We start from the raw sequence: 21,837 nt of genomic DNA, 5'->3' as shown, positions 1-21,837 counted from the left end.
TTCTCCATCACCGCCGGGCTTTCTGCAGGCTGTCGATATCAGTCCAACAGACCAACCAGCCTTGGTGCTGGACGACAATTGATTCGCCTGCTGCACCTCGTTCTTACTGTTAGTCCGGTCGCTTGCTGAGCCAACAGTCATTGCTCTTTATCCACCTGTCACCTTCCTGTCCCCGTTCGCTCTCCGCCCCAGCGTTGATTGCGCCCGTCGCGTATCCGCGATCCATCATCTATTTCGTGCTATCGGCCCTCTTCTCCCTGGCCAGATCGTGTTTCTATCATTTGTCTCAGTGTTCTACATGAAATACACAAATACATTTTGACGGCACTACGGCACTACTCAATATACTGCCTTGTCGGATACTTTTGTCGAGTCGCATTCCTCTACTACACCCCCGCAATATCTCCCACTCAAGGCTAGGACGTCGGATTCGATTTTTCATCTTCGCCAGACCCTCACCCTGACTGGCGGCCTCTGGCAAGGCAACGGTCTGTTCTACGACACTAGAAGCATCCCCCGACCGTTGACCGTTTGATCGCCCGCAATGAGCCCTCAGGGAATAACTCGCAAGAGACCTGCCCCCGGCACGTCGCCCGTTGTCCACCCGCAGCTGGGCCAGCTGCCGAATTATCCTCAAACATCCGGCCCGTCTTTGTCCAACGACCAATTTCTACAATGGGGTCAGAACCCGTCGCCGAACGCCGCGCCCCCGTTATCCTTTCCCGACACGAATTCCTACAACCCCGGTGCTATGCCCGCATCAGCCCATGACCTTTCCGGTGTCTCTACTACATCCAACCAAGTCGCACGTAGGCAAACCCCGAACCAGATGGTGAGTCGAGGTCGCAGTTATGAACAGCCATCGGCACCTCTTCCGGACCAAAACAATGTGCCTGGAGAGTCCGGGGGTTGGACCGAAAGCTTGGAGGAACTTTACAAACGTGCGTTGGCTGCCAAAAGAGAGGCACAGGCGAAGAGGAAACAGATTCCGCCGTTCGTACAGAAGCTGAGCAGGTATGTTAGGCATTACTAGGTCGGTCATAAACTGCTAACTCTGCGCCCTTAGCTTTCTTGACGAGTCGAAGAACACCGAATTAATCAGATGGTCTGACGACGGAAACTCATTCATCGTGCTGGATGAGGACGAGTTCGCCAAGACGTTGATCCCCGAATTGTTCAAACACAATAATTATGCCTCCTTTGTCCGGCAGCTGAACATGTACGGTTTCCACAAGAAAGTCGGTCTCTCTGACAACTCAATGCGCGCAAGCGAAAGAAAGAACAAAAGCCCCAGTGAATACGCCAACCCCTACTTTAAACGTGGTCACCCTGATCTGCTGTGGCTCATTCAGAAGCCTAAGAACACAGCTGGACAGGGAGCGAAGTCTGGCAAAGGTTATGTCCGTGTGAAGACGGAAGATGCCGAAAACGAATCCGAGGACTTTGATGACAACCCTAGACCCAAAGACGACACCCGTAACCGACAGCTGTCCCTGATTGCACAGCAACCCTCTTTACCCAAGGATCAGTTCTCCAATGTCTACCGGGAGCTGCAAGCGATTCGCCAACAACAGCAGATTATCTCCAGCACCATTAGCAAACTACGGAGAGAGCATGAACAGCTTTATGCACAGGCAGCGAATTTTCAGGAGCAGCATACTCGCCATGAGAACTCGATCAATGCGATACTTACTTTCCTCGCCACCGTCTATAACCGGAGCCTTCAAGGCCAGGAAGGCCAGAATCTCGCAAATTCCTTTGCTGGTGCAATCTCACAGGACCAGGGAAACATTGTCGATATGGGTGACGGATACTCGTTTGGAACACTTGGCGCTACCTCGATGAACAGCCCTGGCGGACCCCGGTCAATGAAAAAGCAACAGCTGCTACTCAAGGCACCGCCGGGGCCTGGTCGTGCGTCGACGCTCTCGCCCGCGGCAAGTGCCTACGAGCGCTCACAGTCTCGCAACCACTCGCGGCAGCAAACCACCTCTCAACACGGGCAAGTCGAGGAAGTTTTTGATAGTAATAGCCCACGATCAAAGGACTCTCCTTCTTCACAAGCTCAGCAATACCCGCAGCGTGATATCATGTCCGTCATTCAGAATGCCAATGCGCGAAACGGGATCCCAACCTCTTATAGCGATTTTCCCAACGTGCTGTCGTCACTCGAGACATCTGGCGGCAACGTCCCTCTCACCTCCAACCAACGTGCAGACATGCTTCGTCTCATGGCCAACGAGACCGGCACAGACGATGCTGGCGGAACGTTGCCACAAAACAATGCTCTGATTAGCCCGGCACCACCGCCAATGCCGAGCAATTACTCGTCACGTCTTGCCGACACCCGGTCTGAAATTGACAACCTGATGAAGATGCAAGCCGAGCAGGACCGCTCCGTGCAGAACCTGACCAACCTGTTACAACCACTCAGCCCAAGCGGTACCATTCCCGGTATCGGAGCCGATGGGAGCATCCCACCGCCCCCGCTTGAACTAGACCATATCTTCAACAATGACTACTTTACGGACTTTGCGGACTACGACCAACAAAACAGAGAAAATATAGACCTCGGAGACTCGACGGGCGCTGGCCAAGTGCCCACAACAGAACCAGCAGCTGTAGATGACATGGCCATCAAACACGACGGAAACGACCTTTTCGATTTCGACCATCTACCCGGTGATGACCTCTTCCCAGGGACAAACCAGCACCAATCGAGCCCTGGGTACTTTCAGCAATTCAATAATAACGGCTATGGGGCCAATTCGACTAATGCTGCTGGCGCAAACTCAGGCATCAGCGGGCCCGGCCGGGTTGTGGAAACTCTGACAGACAGTGAAGCCACCAGCCCTAGCAATCCCGTCGATGACCCGTACGGTGCCGGCTTGTTTGACGCAGGAGACGGGCCACAAGGTGGAAAAAATAGCCTCGGAAGTGCGAAGCGGAGAAAGAAAGCTTGATGCTTTGTCTTCTATCAGTATATACTTCTCTCTTAATCCCATGTCATCCTCTTAACGAGACCTTCAAGCACAGCTTGAAAGTATCTGCACGAAGAGTATATCTAGCTTTGTCTTTCTAGATAGAATATCCATCTACACCCCATGCAGCCAAGTATACAGCGGCGCCGGGAAATCAAAAACTGAAGCACGTGCTGTACCTCCTTCCGATCGTTTAGTGACGGGCTCATCGTGTGGAAGGCGGCTGTCCTTGACTGCTGGACGATTGTTTCACCTGCCCTGGCAAGGCTGACTTCCCACTATCCTCCAGCATCTCATGATCGTTCGTCCAAGGTGGACTATCACCATGAACCTCGTCAACCCGCACCAGAATACCCTCGTCTAGTCCTCGAGTCCACCATGTCCCAAGTCACGAACGCCGTCAGCGATTGTTTCATCTACTAGTGCATCCTCGCCCCCTTCGCTCTCCTGTATTGTCTCTTCCCAACTCCCAAAAGAACAACAACCGCCCTCGCCGCCGCTTCTTAGAAAGTACAACCTCAGATACAGCAGCCGTCCTCCGAAGCCCCTCCCAAAGCCCCTCCCTAAGCGCCGCCGTTCTCTAACACCATGCCCAACAAGATCATCATCGCCATCACGATAACAACCACGGTTAGCTTTTAAGACCAAGACCAAGACAAACCCCAGCACCGCTCCCCGCTCTTCGCAAAACTATGCCCTGAACTCCGCCTGCGCATGTACGAGGAGGTCCTCACCTACCACGACTCCACGTCGCCAGCACAGATAGACGCTTCTGCTCCGTCCGCTGCAGCACCGCCTATCCAACTCACGTTCGCGGGTGGCAGCACGACAGCTGCTGGTTGCCCAAGACATGGGACGACGGGACACTGCGAGGCTGCGCTCGGAAAGCAAAACGCAGCGCACACGAGCGGACGATTTTCACATACGGCCTCCTCTGCTCCCACCGCCGGGTCTACGCCGAGGCCATCGACATCCTGTACACGCACGAGCTGCAGCTCCGACAACGGCGGACGCTTGCTGAATTACCGCTCGTCATCCGCACCTGCATTTGGATAGATGCGTGGAGTCGACATGGGTCTATCAGGTGGAGTTTGTGCTGGGAGGCTGGGAGGCGGCTTGCGCTGTGGTCCAGCGGGATCTGGGAGGGCTGAGGCGGCTGACGGTTTCATTTAGTATAGTGGCCTGTCGGGGTTTAAGGGCGGATGGTCGGATGCTTGTTGAGTCGCTAAGGCATGTAATGCTATTAGGCATGTTGCGGAGTTTGGTGTTGAGTTGGCGGGTGGAGGGGTTGGAGGGCGTGCTGGACGAGTTACGTGCCCTGTGTCCGTCTGGAGATGTCCCGTTTGGGGTCGAGGTGCATGATATAGGGGAGCAGTTCTGGAGCGCCTGGTAGGTATGGAGGCCCATGGTTTACTTATTGTATATTTCTCGGATTTTTGCATGCCCTCTACACTGTCTGTGATGACCAACCCAGCGTGGTTGGGTTGGGGGATCGTGTCTAGAGGTAAGCAAGATTTGATAGTGGTTGAATTTATCGATGTGGCTAGATAGTACATTCTAGATACACGGACATGGTCCAAAGGTTATCCAACTAGGGTCTAGGACATGAAGAAAGTAAACAAAAAAAAAAACACTCGTAAGGGTCTCGCGACCCGAATCATGACCCTGCGTTAAGCCATACATATTCAGTTCTTGTGCTTGTCCTCCTCGAAACCAAACAGATCAGGTCGGTCCACGAGCAGGTCAGTCAGGTTGGGTCAGGTATATAGAGCAGAAGGTAAAAAGATAGGTCGTGCATATTCGTGTCCATATATACAGCGGTTGAGTCCAGCACCAGGAAGGAAGTGAAGACGTAAAAAGTCCGGTGTGGTGATGATTTTCTTTTTGTAGAGTGGCAGATCAGTCGTTCTTGCTGTCCTTGCCAAGGCCAGGAGAAGCCAGGGGACTATGGTTCGGCGAAGACTGCAGACTCCGCTCCCACTCTGCCATCAAGTTCGAGGCCGTCCGGTTGAGTTTCGATGGCGCTGCCTGCGTCAGTGCAGGCCAGGGGATGCCATCCGAGACACTGGGGTCTGGGATGTCGTGGCGCCAGTCGCCGAAGCTGCGAATGTTAGTTGAAATGATACAAGCAAGAGCCAGGAGCAAGAAAAAAAAGGAAAGAAAAGTAACTTCACGCTTGCAAAAGCCAGATCAACCTACCTAGTGCTGGTCCTGGGACTACTGAACTGAGTGACCGGCGAGTGATCCTGTCTCGACTCGATGGTAGAGCGGCTCGAAGAGGGGGTGTGCGATTTCGGTTTTTGCGTTGGCTGCGGCGTATTATCCCAGTCATCCCAGGTTTCGTCCGCGTCGAGCGTGGTGGGAGCGCTGGGCTTGAGACTGTGACTGCGACTGTGTGACCCGCTGGGGGTTGAGGGGGTTCTGCGAGCGTTTGGGCGCTGCTGCCCAGAAGAAGAATCAATGCCGAATTCACTCCAGAACGACGCGTCTATGTCCGCCGACTTGGAGCTTTTACCAGTAGCTTTTGATGTTCCGGGGCTCCTGCCCGAGGATGAGCGCGACGACGCCTTGCCACTGCCTGTTTGCACGGAAAGTCGGTCTCGGCTGCGCGAGGTCGAGCTGGAGTCGCGGTTGCGAGGCTGCATTGTGCGTGATTCGGTGGCGTTGATTCCTTCGTCGCCGACAGTCGCTTGTCTGATGTCCTCCAGGAACGTCCAGAGCCCCTCTCGCAGGTCCGACGCCATCTGCTTGCCAGTCCGCATGAGGGTGTCCCGAGACGCAGGAGACCCTGGCATGGTCTTGCGCCACTGGGTGACCATGTCTTCGGTTGGCGCCGTTGGAGTGCGGACAGGAACCCGATCAACGGATGGCATGGTGGCTGATCGCGGAGGCCGGCCTACACGATCACTATCCACTTGGCTAGAGCCAGACTCGGACAGCTTGCTGCTCATCGAGCCGGTGGTGGGAGAGAGCAAGGACAAAGTTCGCGTATGAGAGCCCTGAAAGACCCGTCTACCATTCGATGACACAGATGTTCCATTTGAAGCAGCTGCAAGCAGACTCTGGCGTCGCTCCAACTCCCGGCTGAGTCGAACTTGAGGCGGGACTGTGGAGCTCACGCTGCCGCTGAAACTTGTCTCCCTACTATGTGTGCTCGCAGCGCTTGAAGTGGCAACCCTATCCGGAGACCTGAGAGGTAACATAGCCTCCGCGCGATGGTTGACTTCCGTGCGTTTCCTTGTCCTTTCTGACGTTGTCCATTGTTTCTTCAATGAGTCCAGCTCCGCTTCCGCCCGGTGTAATTCCTCGCGCAATTCCAGCACCCTCCGTTCCTGAGACGCAATTGCTGTCAACAGACTCGTGCCGTCATCTTGACCGTCGAATGGAGGGGTGGTTATAGTGTGGACGGGGGAATGTCGCGCGGCGGACGATCGAGTCACGGGTGTCATGGATCCAGACGGCGAGGCCGATGCGCTGGGATCAAAGGCTGCTGGATCGATATTGATGGGAAAGTTCAAGGTCAGGCGTTTCGTATGTCGAGCGGCACCGTGAGGACGAGGAGGGAGCGATGATCGCTTGGAGGGCATCTGCCGGGGCGAGGGTAGTAGTGGTTCATTATTCGTAGACTTGGTCGAGACCCCGATTGTTTGGGACGCTTCCGGCGTCGATGTCCGGTCCATTCCCGGGGAATTTTCCATCGCGGAACACCGACGAGGAAGCGGAAACAAATCAGGAGGATTTATCGAGGCGACAGCGGCACGATCATGGCATCCCTGCGGGCGACGGAGCAGCGGAGAATCGAAAGACGAAGCGAGTGAAGGCGAAAAGCGAAAAGACGAATGATAACAAGCGAGAAAAGAACGTGGACGTAACGAGATACGTTTGGGATGGAGCGATGGAACAGAAGAAAAGAAATCAGGAGAATTCGAAGAATAATTGCCCTCGCCGTCGCCGTCGAAGCCCAGACCGTCGTTAAATTAGTGTTGGTGCAGCCACGCGTATCCTTTCCGTTTCAGCTAGCTCAGGGGCCGATCGGCAGAACGGTGAGGCAGAGATAGCTATGTGACAACGGCGGTACTAAAATAACAATGGGGATCCATCCGGGAGATAAAAGGGTTGGATGGGCGCTGAGGAATGAGGTCGGTTGGTGGTGATTCGTGAACAACTGAGAAGCAAAGGGGTCGAGCCTCGAGGGAGCTCATGGTGACAGCTTCAGCACTGTCCACCTGGGGCTCTATCCTTCGCTTTTCGAGCCATTCCAGACAATGGTTGTTCGGCTGTACTATATATCGTGTGCTATCAAATTGCCTTCTCTGTTAACTATATATCGTGATCGAGGTCCTATCTAAATGTACAAGAATCAAATCGCAGTCCTATAAACACCAACACCAATGTATCTCACAATATAAACGGCTAGTCCAAAATGAGCAACGAAGGAAAATGGAGGTGCCCTGTCAATTAGAAACAGCGGCAGGTATTCACAAGCTCAAAGTGGAAAAAAATTTCAGGAGAACAAAACACAAAATCCACACAGAAAACCCAGTTCTGGGGATAGCACGCCAAATAGGGGCAAATTAGCTGTAGTAGTGTAGTATGGAGGGAATCCAGATAGCAGACCGCTATTGCTATTCGAGTTAAAGGCATCCTCGACTAGACGGGCGCCGGAACGAGGGTATTATACCGAGAAAGCGAGCGTAGAAAAAGCGAAGAACCGATCACTAAACGCCGGGGACCGTTTTGTACAGCAAAAAAAAAGGTCGATCAAACTCCAGGCCATCGGTTGCGAAGACCTTCGGACCATCGACCATAGAGGACATCTGATAGCTGTTTGATATGCTCCATGCCTGGAACCGACTGGGTGGGCGAGCTCGCAAGCTGTGGCTGGGGGATTGGTTCGGCCACAACTGCAGATTGCCGGCGTTTGTGGCTTTTCAGGTGTGGATTATTCTGTGCAAGAACCAGACGAGGCCTTTGTGGGGATTCGGGTGGTGGACCCTGTGGGACGAGACTTGACAGCTTGGGATCGCTGACCCAAGATCCGTTGTTAGCACACGCAGTTTGGCGCAAATCAAGGGTGCTGTGCTCACCTTAGGAGTTTCTCATTAGTGGCTCTAAGGATGTGGTATAGACCTTCGGGATCAACCATTTCCAGGTCACTCCAGGCCTCTGCAAGACGGGAAATCGCTTCTCGCTTCTCCTGGTCCCCGGTAGTCCCCAGAACCTCCTGGCAAGCGTGGCCTACCGCCTTGCTGTACGCCCGGCGGCCCAGTTGAGCTTCCTTATTGTTAGTTCCAGTGGATAGAGACTTAGGGCTCGCGTTCTCGTCTCCATTGAGTTGGTACGAGGAGAATGAGTCTTCGGTCGGCGACTTGTCAGATACACGGCGGAACTGGCGGACCGTGGAAGGACTGTTGCCAAATGTCAAATCCACTCCCAACGGCTGCTTAACCCCACTCGATCGTCGCTTCGGACGTCGTACGGAAGGACTGCGGTCAGCGGGCGGTGGAGCGCGGCGTACAGCGGTACCGTTGGCATATCTTTGCTGGGCTGATGGGCTAGAGATGCGCAGGTTTTCCATCATCTCTGCGGACTCATCATAGAGAGGGTCGTGAATGATAGATCCACAGTCTGAGACATCAGAGTCCTCTCGAATGACCATGGTGGGGGCTTTAACTGTATCAAAGACCCAACCATCATCATCCTTCAGGTGGGTAATCGTATTCCTAACAACGGTTAGCTGGGTTTCTTGACAATGTAGTTCAGTGTCGCATACAAAGACTCCGCATAGTACTTCACATTGCGCGACACACCACGCCCACCGTCCCAGTCCTGCTTGCGGTGGATGAGTTCCTGCAACGCCTCCGTTTTGCCAGCATTGCGGATGAACTTATGTCGCAAAAGTTCCTTTGCGCTAGGTCGGCGGTCCGGGTCCTTGGTCAAGCACTGAGCGATAAAGTCTTTGAAAGCGCTACTGTAGCCGTCACCCTGTAGTCGAGGAGCGGGCTCTTTGGGAATCAAGAAGAGCACCTTCATCGGATGGATGTTGGCATGCGGCGGCTCTCCATTTATCATTTCCATGGCCGTGATACCTAAAGACCAAATGTCCGCCTTGTAGTCATATCCGGATTGCTGGATTACCTCCGGGGCCATCCAGAAAGGGGTGCCGACGAACGTATTGCGTTGCGATTTGATGTTGGTCAGCTGTGCCGCGACTCCAAAGTCTCCTAGCTTCACCTTGCCGGTGTGAGAAAGAAGGACGTTGGCCGCTTTCACGTCGCGATGAATCTTTCCTTCGCTGTGCAAGTAGTCCAGGCCCTGCAACAGCTGTTGGCAGACAATAGCAACGTGCGCCTCGTTGAAAACACCCGGTTTGAGCTGCACCAACGTCAGCCAACTTCTTCTTCGCCATAACAAGCCATTATTACCAAGTCAAGGCATGATCCGCCGCCCAAATACTCCATCACAATCCACAGTTTGTGTCCTCGGAGAAAGCTCGCGTGGTACTGGGTAACGTAAGGGCTCGCGCACGTCGCCAGGACGGAGATCTCCTGCTGAATTTCTTGGATATCATCTTCGCTCGACTCGAGATCGATCTAGACAAGCATAAGGTCAATTGGGATGCAAGAATTAGCGAAAGACTCCGCAGATCTCACATGCTTGATCGCAACAATCTCCCCAGTAGACTTGTCAATTGCCTTGTACACCGTCCCAAAACTTCCACCTATGCGAACAAACGGTCAGTCAGCCAAATACAATTGATCGCATTGGTGCTGATCCACTCACTCCCGAGCTCCTCCATCATCTGGTACTGGCTCGCCATATCGTCGGCCATAGTTCGCGACATGTCTGCTAACCTCGCTCGGAGCTTGAAAGCTTGCAAGAGCTCGAAGTCGAGGCTCGAGGCTCGAAGCTCGATGGAAGTTCAGGGGTGGAGCCCAGAAAACCTGAAAAGCAAAAACAAGGCGCCCGGCGACCCGCACAGCTACCTGATTCCTGCCCAGCAAGAGGCTGTCGCGGAGCATGAACAAGCTGAAGAAACCAGCCGGGGAATGTGAGATGACGGGAGCTGGATAACTCAACTAGACTACGGCACCGGAGTAAATCGATACTCTTGATCACTGAGGGGCCGCTAGTCCATGGCATCCAATGGATAGCGACTCCGATCATCCATCGGCCGCAGCACAACAAGCCCGTAGTGCATGGCAACGGGGTAGCCTCGGCCCAGGGCTTACTAAGCACTTATGCAGGCGATATGCGACTACAAAATCAATTATCGGTCCACTTGGGAATGGTACAAAATAGATTCATGGATGGGTATGTGGCTGTTTATATGTACTTGTAAGGGTTGAGGATTCCGTTCTACTGCCAGTTAGCAACAATCACAAATGTTGATTGTCGAAACACTCACCGGATCATACAAATCCTTCAGCTGTTTCATGAGCTTGAGATTAGTGTCATTTTGGCTGTATCCAATAAACTCCTTCTTCGCAACGCCGAGACCGTGCTCGGCGCTGATGCTTCCGCTTCGCTTCTGAATCCACTCATACACCCAAGGCTCGATCGCCTTCTCGACGTCCTTGTTATACTGGCGGACGGCGATGTTGAGGTGGAGGTTTGAGTCACCCATGTGACCATACCCGACAACTGCGCGGACGGGGAACGAGTCGTCATCACCGACAAAGCCCATCTTTGTCAGGCGCTCGCGGCAGTCGTCGACCAGCTGGTACAGCTCGGGAAGGGGAATGGAAACATCGTACTTGTAGGTACCGCCGAGGTGGCTCAAGGCCTCTGTGATACCCTCTCGCCAGCGCCAGATGCTCTGAAACTGAGTCTCATCCTGGGCTAAAACACCGTCCGCGACGATACCCTCGCCCATGACGCTCTCCAAGAACGCTTCCAGCTTCTCCATGTCGTGATCAGCGTTAGACCCGCTAGTCTCAACCAAGCAGTAGAAGGGGTATTCGCCTTCTAATGGGTACTTGTTGCCCGTACTTGTGTGGACGAGCTTCTGACTGCGGCCGTCCATAAGCTCAAACGCAGAGAGAATCTCAGAAAGCTGCTTCTTAGCCTCGCCAAAGGCTTGGCGGACCTGGTCGTAGCTCTCCAGACCGAAGTAGGCAACATTGACGGCCTTTGGCCGGGGAGGGCACAGGATCGAAACACCGGTGATGATACCGATCGTACCCTCGGACCCGATGAACAGCTGCTTCATATCGTAACCGGTGTTGTTCTTGCGCAGCGTTGACAAACCATCAAAAATTGTTCCATCCGGTAACACGGCTTCAACCCCAAGAACTGTTCCGTGGAGACTGCCATACCGAAGCAGACGGAGACCGCCGGCATTGGTGGCCACGTTGCCGCCGATGTGGCACGAGCCTTTGGCACCGAGGTCAAGCGGGAAGAGGTGGTGTCGCTCGGCCAGATACTGGTCAGCAACCTCGAGGATGACACCAGCATCCACAACCAGTACACCAGAAGCCTCGTCGAATGACCGAATCTTGTTCATCCGCGAAGTGTTGATGACGATCTCGTCAAACACAGGTACGGAACCTCCGACCAAGCCCGTGTTACCACCCTGCGGAACGACGGCCAGTTTCTTCCCATTGCAATATTTCATAATCTCGCTAACCTCGTCCTTTGATTGCGGTTTCAGAACGAGCTTTGTGTGTCCACGGTACTTGCGCATCCAGTCGCCATTGAAGGGCTCGATATCGTCCGTGGCGTCGGTCGTTACACCATCAATTAGAGCTGATTCGGAGCCCAGAAGCTCCTTGAAGTACTTCACATCCTCCGCGGTAATCTCAGCGAAGTTAGGGTTCCTTTTCAGCGAAGGATAGGCGTCGCTCGTGTACTTGATCTCCTTCGTCGCTCGCAGCGCAGGTCGTTGCGAAAAGCTGCGAGTGGCCGGCACAGCGATCTGAGAAACGAGTGGCCGTCCAGTGAGGCGCGGCTTGGGCATGCGAGCCCGTCGAAGGGCGACTGCAAAGTTCCTGGTCCCGGACATAGCGATCGGTCGTTGACAGTGCCACAGCTGGATAAATGTCCGGACTTTTTTAAAGTTCACTGCTTTCGGAGTCGGCTCGGAACCAGTTGCTTAATCAGCCGCTTGCAGCGGGCCGGCATCGGCCTGAACTGATAACTTACCGATATGGCGAGGTCAAGCGAATCAGAATGCACCAATACAAAGCATAAATGTATTGGGATGTATTAGATATCCGCTTGTGGCGGATATGCTTGATTTGGGGTCTTGACCTGCCAGGAACATGAGCAGGTTAATGCCATCAATAATGCCCTTCCTAAAGATTCATTGCCAGCTTGTCATTCACATTTGGTGAGATGTTCTGGCGCCTGAAGGTCCATAACCATGCGCAGATGATCTGTTGCTGTTCAATTCCATGCAGATATGCTATGACGAGCACTGACGAGCCTTCAAGGAACAGGAGTTGCCTGCAAAGAAACACGAGTCAGACGTGAAGCTTTCGGGTTAAGCTGCTAAGATACTATAAAGCATCATGAGGATACCTGTAGGAAGCATGTGGACAAGCCATGAACTCTCTACATGGCTTGGTCTCAATGGAACCTGATCGAAAGCATCTTGTTAAACTCCGTTGAACTTGCACCATATACATTGCTGCAATGTTGGGCATGGTATACATCTAGAATCTTGGACGGAGGAGGGGGCCCGCGATATAAGGTTACGTCACTCGAGAGCCCCGCCGATGACAGAGCTCCGAGCTCCCTCATTCGAAATTCCCAAACTCTTCACTCTGCTGCCTCAACAAACACTGCGAAAATGGCGACTACAGTTCTCGTAACAGGAGCTACTGGCCTCTTGGGCCGGCAGGTCTTCGACCGATTTAAGCGCTCCGGCTGCCTCACTGTCGGCCAGGGCTTCTCGCGAGCCAACCCACCCACTATCCTCAAGTCTGACCTTGAGAAGCCGGACGATATTAAGGGACTGCTGGACGAAGCCAAGTATGTAGATTCGTTTGAATTTGGAGACTTGAACAGCTACATCCAGTGGCATTGAGTCCACAACCATTATCGTGCTAACACGTCCGGTTCTAGGCCTCAGATTGTTATCCACTGTACGCTCACTCATTTCCAAGAGACTCAGCCTCTCTGCTGAACTGGGACTGACCACTTTTCCAGGTGCTGCTAACCGGTTCCCCGATCTGTGCGATAAGAACCCCGAGCAAGCACGCCGAGTCAACGTCGACGCTACGCGCCACCTTGCAGAGTTAACAGCGGAGAGGAACATACTCCTAGTATACATATCCACGGACTATGTCTTCCCAGGCACCGAGGGAGAGGCACCATACGAGGCCGATACAGAGACGAAGCCCCCAAACCTGTACGGTGAGCTGAAGCGGGATGGCGAGCAAGTTGTGCTTGAAGCTACCAAGAAGAGTGGTATGGGTATCATTGTTCGTGTACCAGTGCTGTACGGCACCGCAAACGAAAACTCCGAGAGCGCCGTCAACACGCTAGTTGACGCCGTCTGGAAAGCTCAGGATGAGAATGCAGGCATCAAGATGGACGACTGGGCTCAGCGATACCCTACCAACACCGAGGATGTCGCGCGCGTGCTGCGCGATATTGTGATTAAGTATCTTAAGGAGCGCGGCCAAATCCTGAAGCTCCCCAAGGTTCTTCAGTTCTCATCCGAAGACAGGATGACCAAGTACGAGATATGCGAGAAATTTGCGGAGATCCTGGGCGTGTCCCTAAAGGGAATGGTCCGTAACAAGGAAGGAAATGACCCGAATGCGTCAGTACAGCGACCGTACGATACTCATCTTTCGACCAAGGCGCTGAAGGACCTGGGAATTGATGTGCAGACGGTTGGATTCGTCGATTGGTGGTGAGTACTCAATTGAGATCGGCCAGCTATTGGCTGCAGTCTGCCGGCAAGGGCTAACAAGACACAGGCGAAAACATTTGGAGACTCAGAAGAAATGAGGCGACTTCTGTGAGATGAAACTGATACATACCGGTACATAGAGAATGCAAAAAGCAAATTGCCAAGAATATAGTGAGCTGTTAACGCCTGGAAGCACGAGAGGACACGCAGTACGGAGTAAACCGTAGCATCGGAGCACAGTGGGTTAGCAGCGTATGAGAGGACTGGATTCGGATATCTGGCGTCGAGCCCAACATAATGGCGATTGTTTTAATTTCTGGATGTCTTATCGTGTCTTATCCCAGTCGATATTCCCAGCTTTTAAGCGGCGTGGTGAGAGTCGGAGACTCGGAGTCTTCCGCCTGCGCCAATCGTGTCAATCACTGGACGATCAGGAGAGATCAATCTGATCCAGCCTCCAGGACCAGGACCAGGATGCAAATGAAGTCATGCAGGAACACGCAGTTTTCCGTTATTAATTGAATCGGCGTGCTTTGATAGCGCGACACTTGGAGAGCCTAGGCGGCGGAATCGAATTCCATCCCCCAATGATCGCCCGCAGTGTGTCCCATCTCTCCCCGTTCTTCCCCCAAGTCTCCCACCAAGAATCTGGAAGCCTGATTCCCAGCCCTATTCCAAGTTATTTGGACTGCGATGCGATCATAGCTGGAGAGCTGGCAATCACTAGGATCACCGGCGTCCCTTTCATTTCGTCGGAGCGCCCCTTGCCTGGAGCAGGTGGTTCGCACTGCAGGTCCACCAAGTCGCTCGGCGTCGTCGCAAAGCGAGTCCCTGACTTAAATCTCCGCTATACCCAGGCGCCTAGTTGCGATTGCAATCGACTTTCTCGTTTTTGCTTTTTGTGCCCGCGATTCGCCTTTGTCTATTTCTGGATTGGAATCAGACCATGGACTGGTTATAACGATCAAACGTTTGTGAAACATTTCTGCAGGCTATAGGGGGAACTGGCTGCCAGTGCCTCTTTGTCTATTTCACATTTCCTTCTTCCTCTCACTCCTTAAACAGACTGTATCTGCACCTGCGATTTGTTTGCTTCGGATGCATGGCTCGGCTGTGCAGTGCTCTCGAGTTGACTACAGCCTACACCTACGGATCGCAAACGGAGAGCCGAAGCCGCATGCGACGGTCACGCGAACACTAGTCCCTCCTCTCGTATTCCTTTCTATATCGCTCTCCACGCCGACTCGCCTTGACAATCCTGCGACGGATAAAACGAAAAATGGCTACCGAGACTCAGGACTACACTGGAGTTGGAGGGCAGGGCCCGACACCCGCCAAGTTCTCACGATATCGCTCCGTGCGAAAGGCAGCGTCTAGTAATGCGCAGGGAATGGCTCCGTTGAACACCGCAATTACGCCAGTGCCAACCCGCCCCAGCGCATCGATGTCAGCGTCGCAAGACAATCTGGAGTTCGCTAGCTGTCAGCAAACTACAATCAAGAAAAGCATGTCGCGCTATCGCCGTCAGAAGCCTTCGACGCCCAATTTAACGGATGCTCCGCCCCTTCCAATGACCACCGAACAATACGCAGTGCCTCGAACACAACCCACGACAGACGCCTACGACGACTATGCTCCGCGGCGCCCTTCCACCAAGGACTCGCATAGTGTGGATGCGACCAAGCCACGGGGAAGATTAATGGGTGCGATGCGGTTAGATACACATGGGAAGGGGTTATTTGGAGGGAACGGCAATACCTCAAGCGACACAGAGCAGGATGAGCGGGAGAGAGATAGGCAGGCGGCTATGGCAAGTCTGACGGGTGAAACGCCCGTTGCGCCTTCAGGCTACCAGCGACCAGCCACCAGGGGGCGAGCGGCCACTGATCGCGAGGTTCCCCGCGTGACTGACAAGCGATACCAAGTTGACAGCGCCGAAGGACGACGCCATTCGCTCAACGAGCCGAAACGGAAATCATTCAAGGATGCGATGAAGTTTCCGCGCTCAAAAGAGAGGAAGAGGAACGGCCCGTCTGTAGATGCTGGTGCCGAAACCAATGCGCCTACGCTGTTCCCTGGAATTGATGCGCCTGTATCCGCTGTCAATGCTGGTGAGCGGAGAGTACTGGTGCAGTATAAGAAGGAATGTTTGAAGCTCAGCGTCAGCCCATCAACTTCAGCGTATGACTTACTAGTCTCTGCGTCTCGGAAGGTATCCGAGATCGATCCTCCTCGCTTTATTCTCATGGAGTCCTTCACTGCACAAGGGTTAGAGCGTCCTTTACGGCAGTATGAGTGTATTCGAGATGTCATGAATTCATGGGCGCACGACACGGAAAATACCTTGATCATCGTCCCAGCCCCGAGTGTCTATGCACTTGACTTTCTCGCCGCTCCCAATGTACCGACAAACCCGCCAATGGACGCAACTTTTCATATTTACTATTCTCAAAAACCACGGAAATGGGACAAGCGCTACTTGACTATCCGATCCGATGGGCAGATTGTTCTGTCCAAGAAGGAGATGACGAAAGAGCAGACCAACGTTTGCCATCTTTCAGACTTCGACATCTATTCCCCTACACCAGGCTTCCTGTCTCAGAAAGTGAAACCTCCAAAGAAGATCTGCTACGCCATCAAGAGCCAGCAGAAAGCGAGCATGTTCCTGACAACCGAGAACTTCATCCACTTTTTCGCGACGAACGACAAATCAATCGCCGATGGCTGGTATAGAGCTGTCCAGACATGGCGCAGTTGGTATCTGGTCAACAAACTAGGAGCTGGCCAGGCCGAGGACGAACCGGTGCCAGTTGAACCCGCCCAGATCCGCTCATTCAAACCCCTCCTAGCATCCATCGACACCAGCATCGAGGAAGAGAGCTCCACTGAGCGCCCACAAGCGCGCCAAACATCCGCACGAAGGGGATCATCGCGCGAGCACGGCCCGCCCCCATCATCCTTCCCCAAATCGCTAGCAGCCGTCCCAGACCCCGAGCCAGCAACAACCCAGTCACCAGAAGAATCACCCTTCTCCGCTGGCGGCCTCCTAGGCCGGACGTACACGCTGCGCCAGAAGGCCATGAAAGAACGCGAAGACCGCGAGAAGCGCGAGGCTGAAGTCCTCTTCAACCAGGGCCTCGTCGGATCCGCCACCACCACTGTCCCTGCCTCGTCTGCTGTACCTCGCCAGACGCGGTCAGGACCAGCAAGCCGCACGAACAGCATCACCTCTGCCCAACATCAACCCGAGATCGACTCTCTACTCAAGCGCTCGCACTCAATCAAACAAGGCGCTGGACCACAAGGCAAGCCCCTCGTCGACCTCACGCCCGTCTACCAAGAACCCCCGCAACATTCCCGCAAAGGCCGAGGCGTCGCAGTCGACACAGGCGGCCCCCTAATCGACGCCGCCACAGGTCTGAGCAATGAACTAGCAGGCGGCATCGCGATCCCACCTGCAAAGACCTGGCGTCGACCAACACTCACTGGACCTGGCCCGACTCTCCCAACGCCGCCTCCAGAGCCGCAGTCTGGCACGGGCGAAGTGCGCTCCCGCAACCGCTCCCGCTCGAATACGGCGCGCAGTCGACACCACAATGCCGCCGGTAGTCCGGCCTCGCCCGCCTCGCCACCTGATCTAGCGTCTCCTCTTCAGGAACAGGCTTTCGTCCCGAATAGTCTTCTTGCCCGCTCGGGGACAATGACGGCGGCTACGGGGGTACCGATTGGGCATGGTGTTGCGACGGGAGACCGCAATGCGACGAAGCCGATGCTGGATGTGACGCCGCAGAGTCCGTTTGCCGAGGGGAGTCTGTTGCGTGGATTGTAGAAAAGCGCTGGATTGAGCAGGATGATTTTTCTTTACCGTACTTACCACTTGACGATTATGATGACCTATGTGTGATTTTACGAACCTGTTTCCTTTTCTTTTTTCTTTTCCTTTTCCTTCTTTTTGTTGATTTTACAGCCTTATATAGCTAGCTTTTCTAGTTCTTATCTAGCGCTCATGCATTCGCTTATACCCTTCATTGTGCGTAAAGGTATATTCTTGCTCTCTGTGTGTGTATCAGGGCAGTGCGCCCAGGCGCAGAATTCGGTCTGTATCCGATTGTACCCAGCAGGTTGTCAGGCTCGGGCCCGTGGACAGGTCTTATATCCCGCCCGAAAGACCATACCTCAAACATTCATCGTGCACACAGTGGGGTTCGACGCCCCTAACAGCGTGCAGAAGGACTGGTTCATAGTCAGTCAGAATATGTGGAATGCTGCTACGCCGTAAGGTAAGCAGGAACAAAACAAGGTACAGGGCGCCCCCCTCCTATTTCAAGGTGGCCGCGCCCCGATTCCAGCTCATCTCATTCGGACGAGTTTCGTTTCAAAGACCCTATGATGAAGTCGAGGCGCCATTGCGCTGCCAGTCTCAGTGAGCTGATTGCAGAGCCAAAAAAAAAAAAAATAAGCTTAGACTCCGCATTTGCATTTGCAATGCGTCGTGTCAATCCAACACTGAAATTTACGGACCCGGTCCGTGATGTAGGCGAAAGTCAACGCCCTTTGTTGGGCACAGCGAGTGCAGCTCAGCTGTCATGCTGGTGATCTCGGGTTTGAGCGGCAGCTGCTCCTCGCCTGGGGTTGTTGCCCATCCCCCGGAGCGGAAAGAACCCCTGAATTCAAGCTTAGACAACTTCGAAAACGCTGTTTCGTCCTTTTGGTGCACGACATCCGTTGCCTGCTCTGTTATTCCGTACAGTACCTCGATATGATTGTAAAAGGACAAGTCTCCCACGGTGAGCTCCTGCAGTGAAGCGGGCAGGACATCCATGATATGGTTTACGGCCTCGTATTTCCTTTCATCCTCATCGTATTTCCAGTTGATGATGTTGTAGACTGAAAGATCAAGCTTTTTAAGGGCGTTAAAGTCCTTCAAAGAACCAAAAAATGCCTCAGTATGTGGGCCATAGTGCCTTAGACTGAAACTGTTGTAACCAAGCACTAGGTTTTGGAGAGTGGTTTTGTGTCTGCAGAGATGCTTATGGAGGGCCGGAGGGTTGAAAGGCATTGGCCCATACTCGTCGCCGAACTCATCATACCCGTAATGCCCATTGACGCTTTCATCTGAATGAGTGTAGACGAACGACTCGAGTCCCGCACACGCCCTGATCAAGTCACGAAATCCGCTCCCTGAACTGCTGTTGAAGAAGTTTATATGCGTGACATTTGAGAAACCCAGCCTTTTCTGGCCGACTTTCTTCTTTTCGTATTCGTCACTTCCGTCCGTAATGACTTCGCCAGTGAAGTTGCGTAGAGAAGGGATCCGGAAGAACGGCAACAATTTTTCTGCTTCAATGCCTGCACCAATCCCCTCCTGATCATCCCACCGCACAATACTCACCCGCTTGAGTCGGGATAGAGCCATTTCCGCGCTGAACGGCTTCTTCATCTGCGATGCCCGTCCCACCATCATTGATGTATAACTTAGCGCACCGCTGTAAACCTCGACCTCGAGCTCCTCAAGATTAGGCAGGAATGGCAACAGAAGCGCTAGCCAGGGATCTTCCCATAGTCCTCTTTGCAAGTGCGCTTTCCAGAGGGATGCCTCTCTTTCTGACTCTGCCATCTCCTTCACGACGGGAGAGATCGTGTCAGGCTCATACCGAACTGTCCAGCCCCCGTGCCGGCTATAGACTCCAGACCGAATAGATAAGGAACGGACATGCTGAGCCAGTTTGGGTTTTGGAATCAGCAAGTTGGTTAGACGGCTGAGGGAGCGGACGCCATTGTGTCTCAGCTTCGGGGATCTAAAGATTGTGGGTTGGAGGAGAGATTGCAATAAGCGGCAGCAACGGGCGAGATTGATGGTGTCTCGCTGTGCTTCAATATAGCCAGCGATAAGCAGCAGGATCTCCCTGGGGAGAGTTGAGAGCATCGTGATTGCCAGAAAGAAAGAGGAAGGAAGGGGATGAAGTTTGCGTGGGAAAGTGCAGTGGATTGTGGCTGCCTCAGGCAGGTTCAGGCAGGAACATTGAACAATACAATGAGCTGCCCTAGACCCAGCACCTACCAATCATATATGATTGTAGAGAGACAAGCTTTTATGCACTGGAAGCCACGTCGGTTTCCTTTTTAATTCGTGGAGCGAGACAAATGCCGCAATAAGCAGTTCTTCGGCCGATGATACTGCGATGGGTTAATATTCACTGGTATCTACCGCTATATCAGTAGGCACTAGGCACTCTTACCATATTCCAACACCATGGGACAGTTCTAAGGAACTGGTTGCTAATCAAGTACTATCAACGCTGCTCCAGACCAGAAGATAACCAAATACGTAGCTGAGGGGAAAGGCTGAATCATGGGCCGTGGCCTGACACCTCAGTTAGTTAGCACGACTCCAATGACCCACTGCGCTATGTACCATGGGGGCTGAAAGACATTCAGCTGAAGAGTCAAGCAAGAGCTAGAAGATTATCCAAAGACGTCTGATTGGAACCGGATACCTCGGAACTTGGAAAGAGGATACTTACTGCTGGCACTATGCTCTGGGGCTGATGGGCGGTTTTAGTCCATTGGCTGCGTTGCAGATCAGTTGCTGCTCAATGGCCTTGTTCACTGCCATGCTATGAATCAAGGCATTTAGCTTAAATACCTAGACCATTGTCCCGGAGCGTACCAACTTTCCCTTCTAAATCCCAAGAACCGCCATAATGCAACCGCCTCTCCCATCCCTCACGAAGACATGGCACAACGACACCTACGCTGCCATTTCCCCCACACGTCCTGAGCTCAGTGCCGCTGGAAAGACAGTGATCATAACTGGTGGTGTATGCTCGCCATCCCTTCGCATTCTCCCTTCCACTGTGCTGCCATACTGAGTATCCATAGGGCAGCGGCATCGGCCGCGCAACAGCCCACTCATTTGCCCGCGCCGGCGCAAAGAGAATAATCCTACTAGGCCGGACAGAGTCAAAGCTGCGCGAGACCGAGCAACAGCTGTCGTCTGTCGCCTCTGAGGTGGCGGTGGAAGTATACCCGACCAGCGTGACAGACGAGACCACCCTCCGAACCATCGCAAAGCAAGTGGGAACATGGGACATCCTCATCCTGGGCGCTGGGTACGCTCCTGCCCCGGTAAACATCCAGGATGCAGATGTCGATGAGTGGTGGGGTGTCTTCGAGGCGCGTATACCGACCTCCCGACCTCCCTTCCTGCAAGTGCTAATGTTGAATGTGCGTGTAGACAAACACGAAAGGCCCGATGGTGACATCCAAGTCATTCCTCCCTACCGCAAACCACAAGCATTCCGCCATAATCTCGCTCACGAGCGGACCCCTTGTCCTCCCGCCCGCCGCAATGCCCGGCCTCTCCTCGTACTTTGCGTCGAAGCTAGCCGGTATCAAAGTCCTTGAGTTTATCGGCGCTTCGAACCCGAATGTCTTCACGGCGAGTCTGCATCCTGGCTGCGTGGAGACGGAGAATTTCCATAGGTCTGGAGCGACAAGAGAGACGGTTCCTGTTGATACGCGTGAGTACCCTAGCATCCTGTCAGATGTATTTTGAGTTGGCTTGACTAATTGGTCGTAGCGGAGCTCTCCGCAGACTTCACTGTCTGGCTCGCGAGTCGCGAGGCATCATTCCTGAATGGGCGCCAGGTGTGGGTGAATTGGGATGTGGAGGAGCTGAAGGGGAAAACGGAGGAGATTCAGTCCGGACTGCTGCTGACGGCGGGTGTTTACGGGTGGCCGTATGCGCCATAAGCTGTGAAGGTTCAGGAGAAGAAGCTTATCAAGCACACGGAAACGAGAAGAAGGGGCTGCGGAACACACGTCCGCAACAAGAATTGGTAATGCAGGCAACAAGAATTGGTAATCAAGACAGCAGGCCGGGGTACAAATACCAGCCTGATCGCTCTTTCCTCCTCCTCTTCTTCTTCTCTTCTCCAACCACCTAGTTGCCATCTATTTGTCTTTTAGCTCTATAGAGATATCTGCCAT

General features: G+C 53.5%; 8 protein-coding genes across 8 annotated transcripts; 4 read left to right on the top strand and 4 right to left on the bottom strand.

The window, feature by feature from the left end:
* Positions 1-544: 544 nt before the first annotated feature.
* On the top strand, positions 545-2,963 carry DSM5745_00165 (heat shock factor family protein; the record flags this gene model as incomplete). The annotated part of the gene is made up of 2 exons (XM_026742181.1): positions 545-1,014; positions 1,067-2,963. 2 exons carry the CDS (start codon positions 545-547, stop codon positions 2,961-2,963), a joined length of 2,367 nt encoding a protein of 788 aa, XP_026608026.1.
* Positions 2,964-4,880: 1,917 nt separating this feature from the next.
* On the bottom strand, positions 4,881-6,568 carry DSM5745_00164 (uncharacterized protein; the record flags this gene model as incomplete). Its single annotated transcript, XM_026742180.1, has 2 exons — positions 4,881-5,082; positions 5,181-6,568. 2 exons carry the CDS (start codon positions 6,566-6,568, stop codon positions 4,881-4,883), a joined length of 1,590 nt encoding a protein of 529 aa, XP_026608025.1.
* Positions 6,569-7,742: 1,174 nt separating this feature from the next.
* Positions 7,743-9,825, bottom strand: DSM5745_00163 (STE20 family serine/threonine-protein kinase; the record flags this gene model as incomplete). The annotated part of the gene is made up of 6 exons (XM_026742179.1): positions 7,743-8,007; positions 8,069-8,704; positions 8,755-9,356; positions 9,407-9,574; positions 9,635-9,702; positions 9,765-9,825. The coding sequence occupies 6 exons, from the start codon at positions 9,823-9,825 to the stop codon at positions 7,743-7,745; spliced, it is 1,800 nt and encodes a 599-aa protein (XP_026608024.1).
* A 482-nt stretch (positions 9,826-10,307) lies between these two features.
* On the bottom strand, positions 10,308-11,985 carry DSM5745_00162 (FAD-binding oxidoreductase; the record flags this gene model as incomplete). The annotated part of the gene is made up of 2 exons (XM_026742178.1): positions 10,308-10,340; positions 10,390-11,985. The coding sequence occupies 2 exons, from the start codon at positions 11,983-11,985 to the stop codon at positions 10,308-10,310; spliced, it is 1,629 nt and encodes a 542-aa protein (XP_026608023.1).
* Positions 11,986-12,774: 789 nt separating this feature from the next.
* On the top strand, positions 12,775-13,849 carry DSM5745_00161 (dTDP-4-dehydrorhamnose reductase family protein; the record flags this gene model as incomplete). The annotated part of the gene is made up of 3 exons (XM_026742177.1): positions 12,775-12,956; positions 13,050-13,069; positions 13,134-13,849. The coding sequence occupies 3 exons, from the start codon at positions 12,775-12,777 to the stop codon at positions 13,847-13,849; spliced, it is 918 nt and encodes a 305-aa protein (XP_026608022.1).
* Positions 13,850-15,124: 1,275 nt separating this feature from the next.
* Positions 15,125-17,674, top strand: DSM5745_00160 (uncharacterized protein; the record flags this gene model as incomplete). The annotated part of the gene is made up of 1 exon (XM_026742176.1): positions 15,125-17,674. One exon carries the CDS (start codon positions 15,125-15,127, stop codon positions 17,672-17,674), a length of 2,550 nt encoding a protein of 849 aa, XP_026608021.1.
* A 684-nt stretch (positions 17,675-18,358) lies between these two features.
* Positions 18,359-19,771, bottom strand: DSM5745_00159 (uncharacterized protein; the record flags this gene model as incomplete). The annotated part of the gene is made up of 1 exon (XM_026742175.1): positions 18,359-19,771. The coding sequence occupies one exon, from the start codon at positions 19,769-19,771 to the stop codon at positions 18,359-18,361; it is 1,413 nt and encodes a 470-aa protein (XP_026608020.1).
* A 778-nt stretch (positions 19,772-20,549) lies between these two features.
* Positions 20,550-21,600, top strand: DSM5745_00158 (uncharacterized protein; the record flags this gene model as incomplete). Its single annotated transcript, XM_026742174.1, has 4 exons — positions 20,550-20,666; positions 20,728-21,025; positions 21,096-21,368; positions 21,428-21,600. The coding sequence occupies 4 exons, from the start codon at positions 20,550-20,552 to the stop codon at positions 21,598-21,600; spliced, it is 861 nt and encodes a 286-aa protein (XP_026608019.1).
* Between the last annotated feature and the right edge of the window lie 237 nt (positions 21,601-21,837).

This window comes from Aspergillus mulundensis, assembly GCF_003369625.1.
Source record: "Aspergillus mulundensis strain DSM 5745 chromosome Unknown scaffold_0, whole genome shotgun sequence".
NCBI lineage: Eukaryota > Fungi > Ascomycota > Eurotiomycetes > Eurotiales > Aspergillaceae > Aspergillus > Aspergillus mulundensis.
Note: the sequence above shows the minus strand (reverse complement) of the source record. Positions and strands in the feature narration are given on the sequence as shown.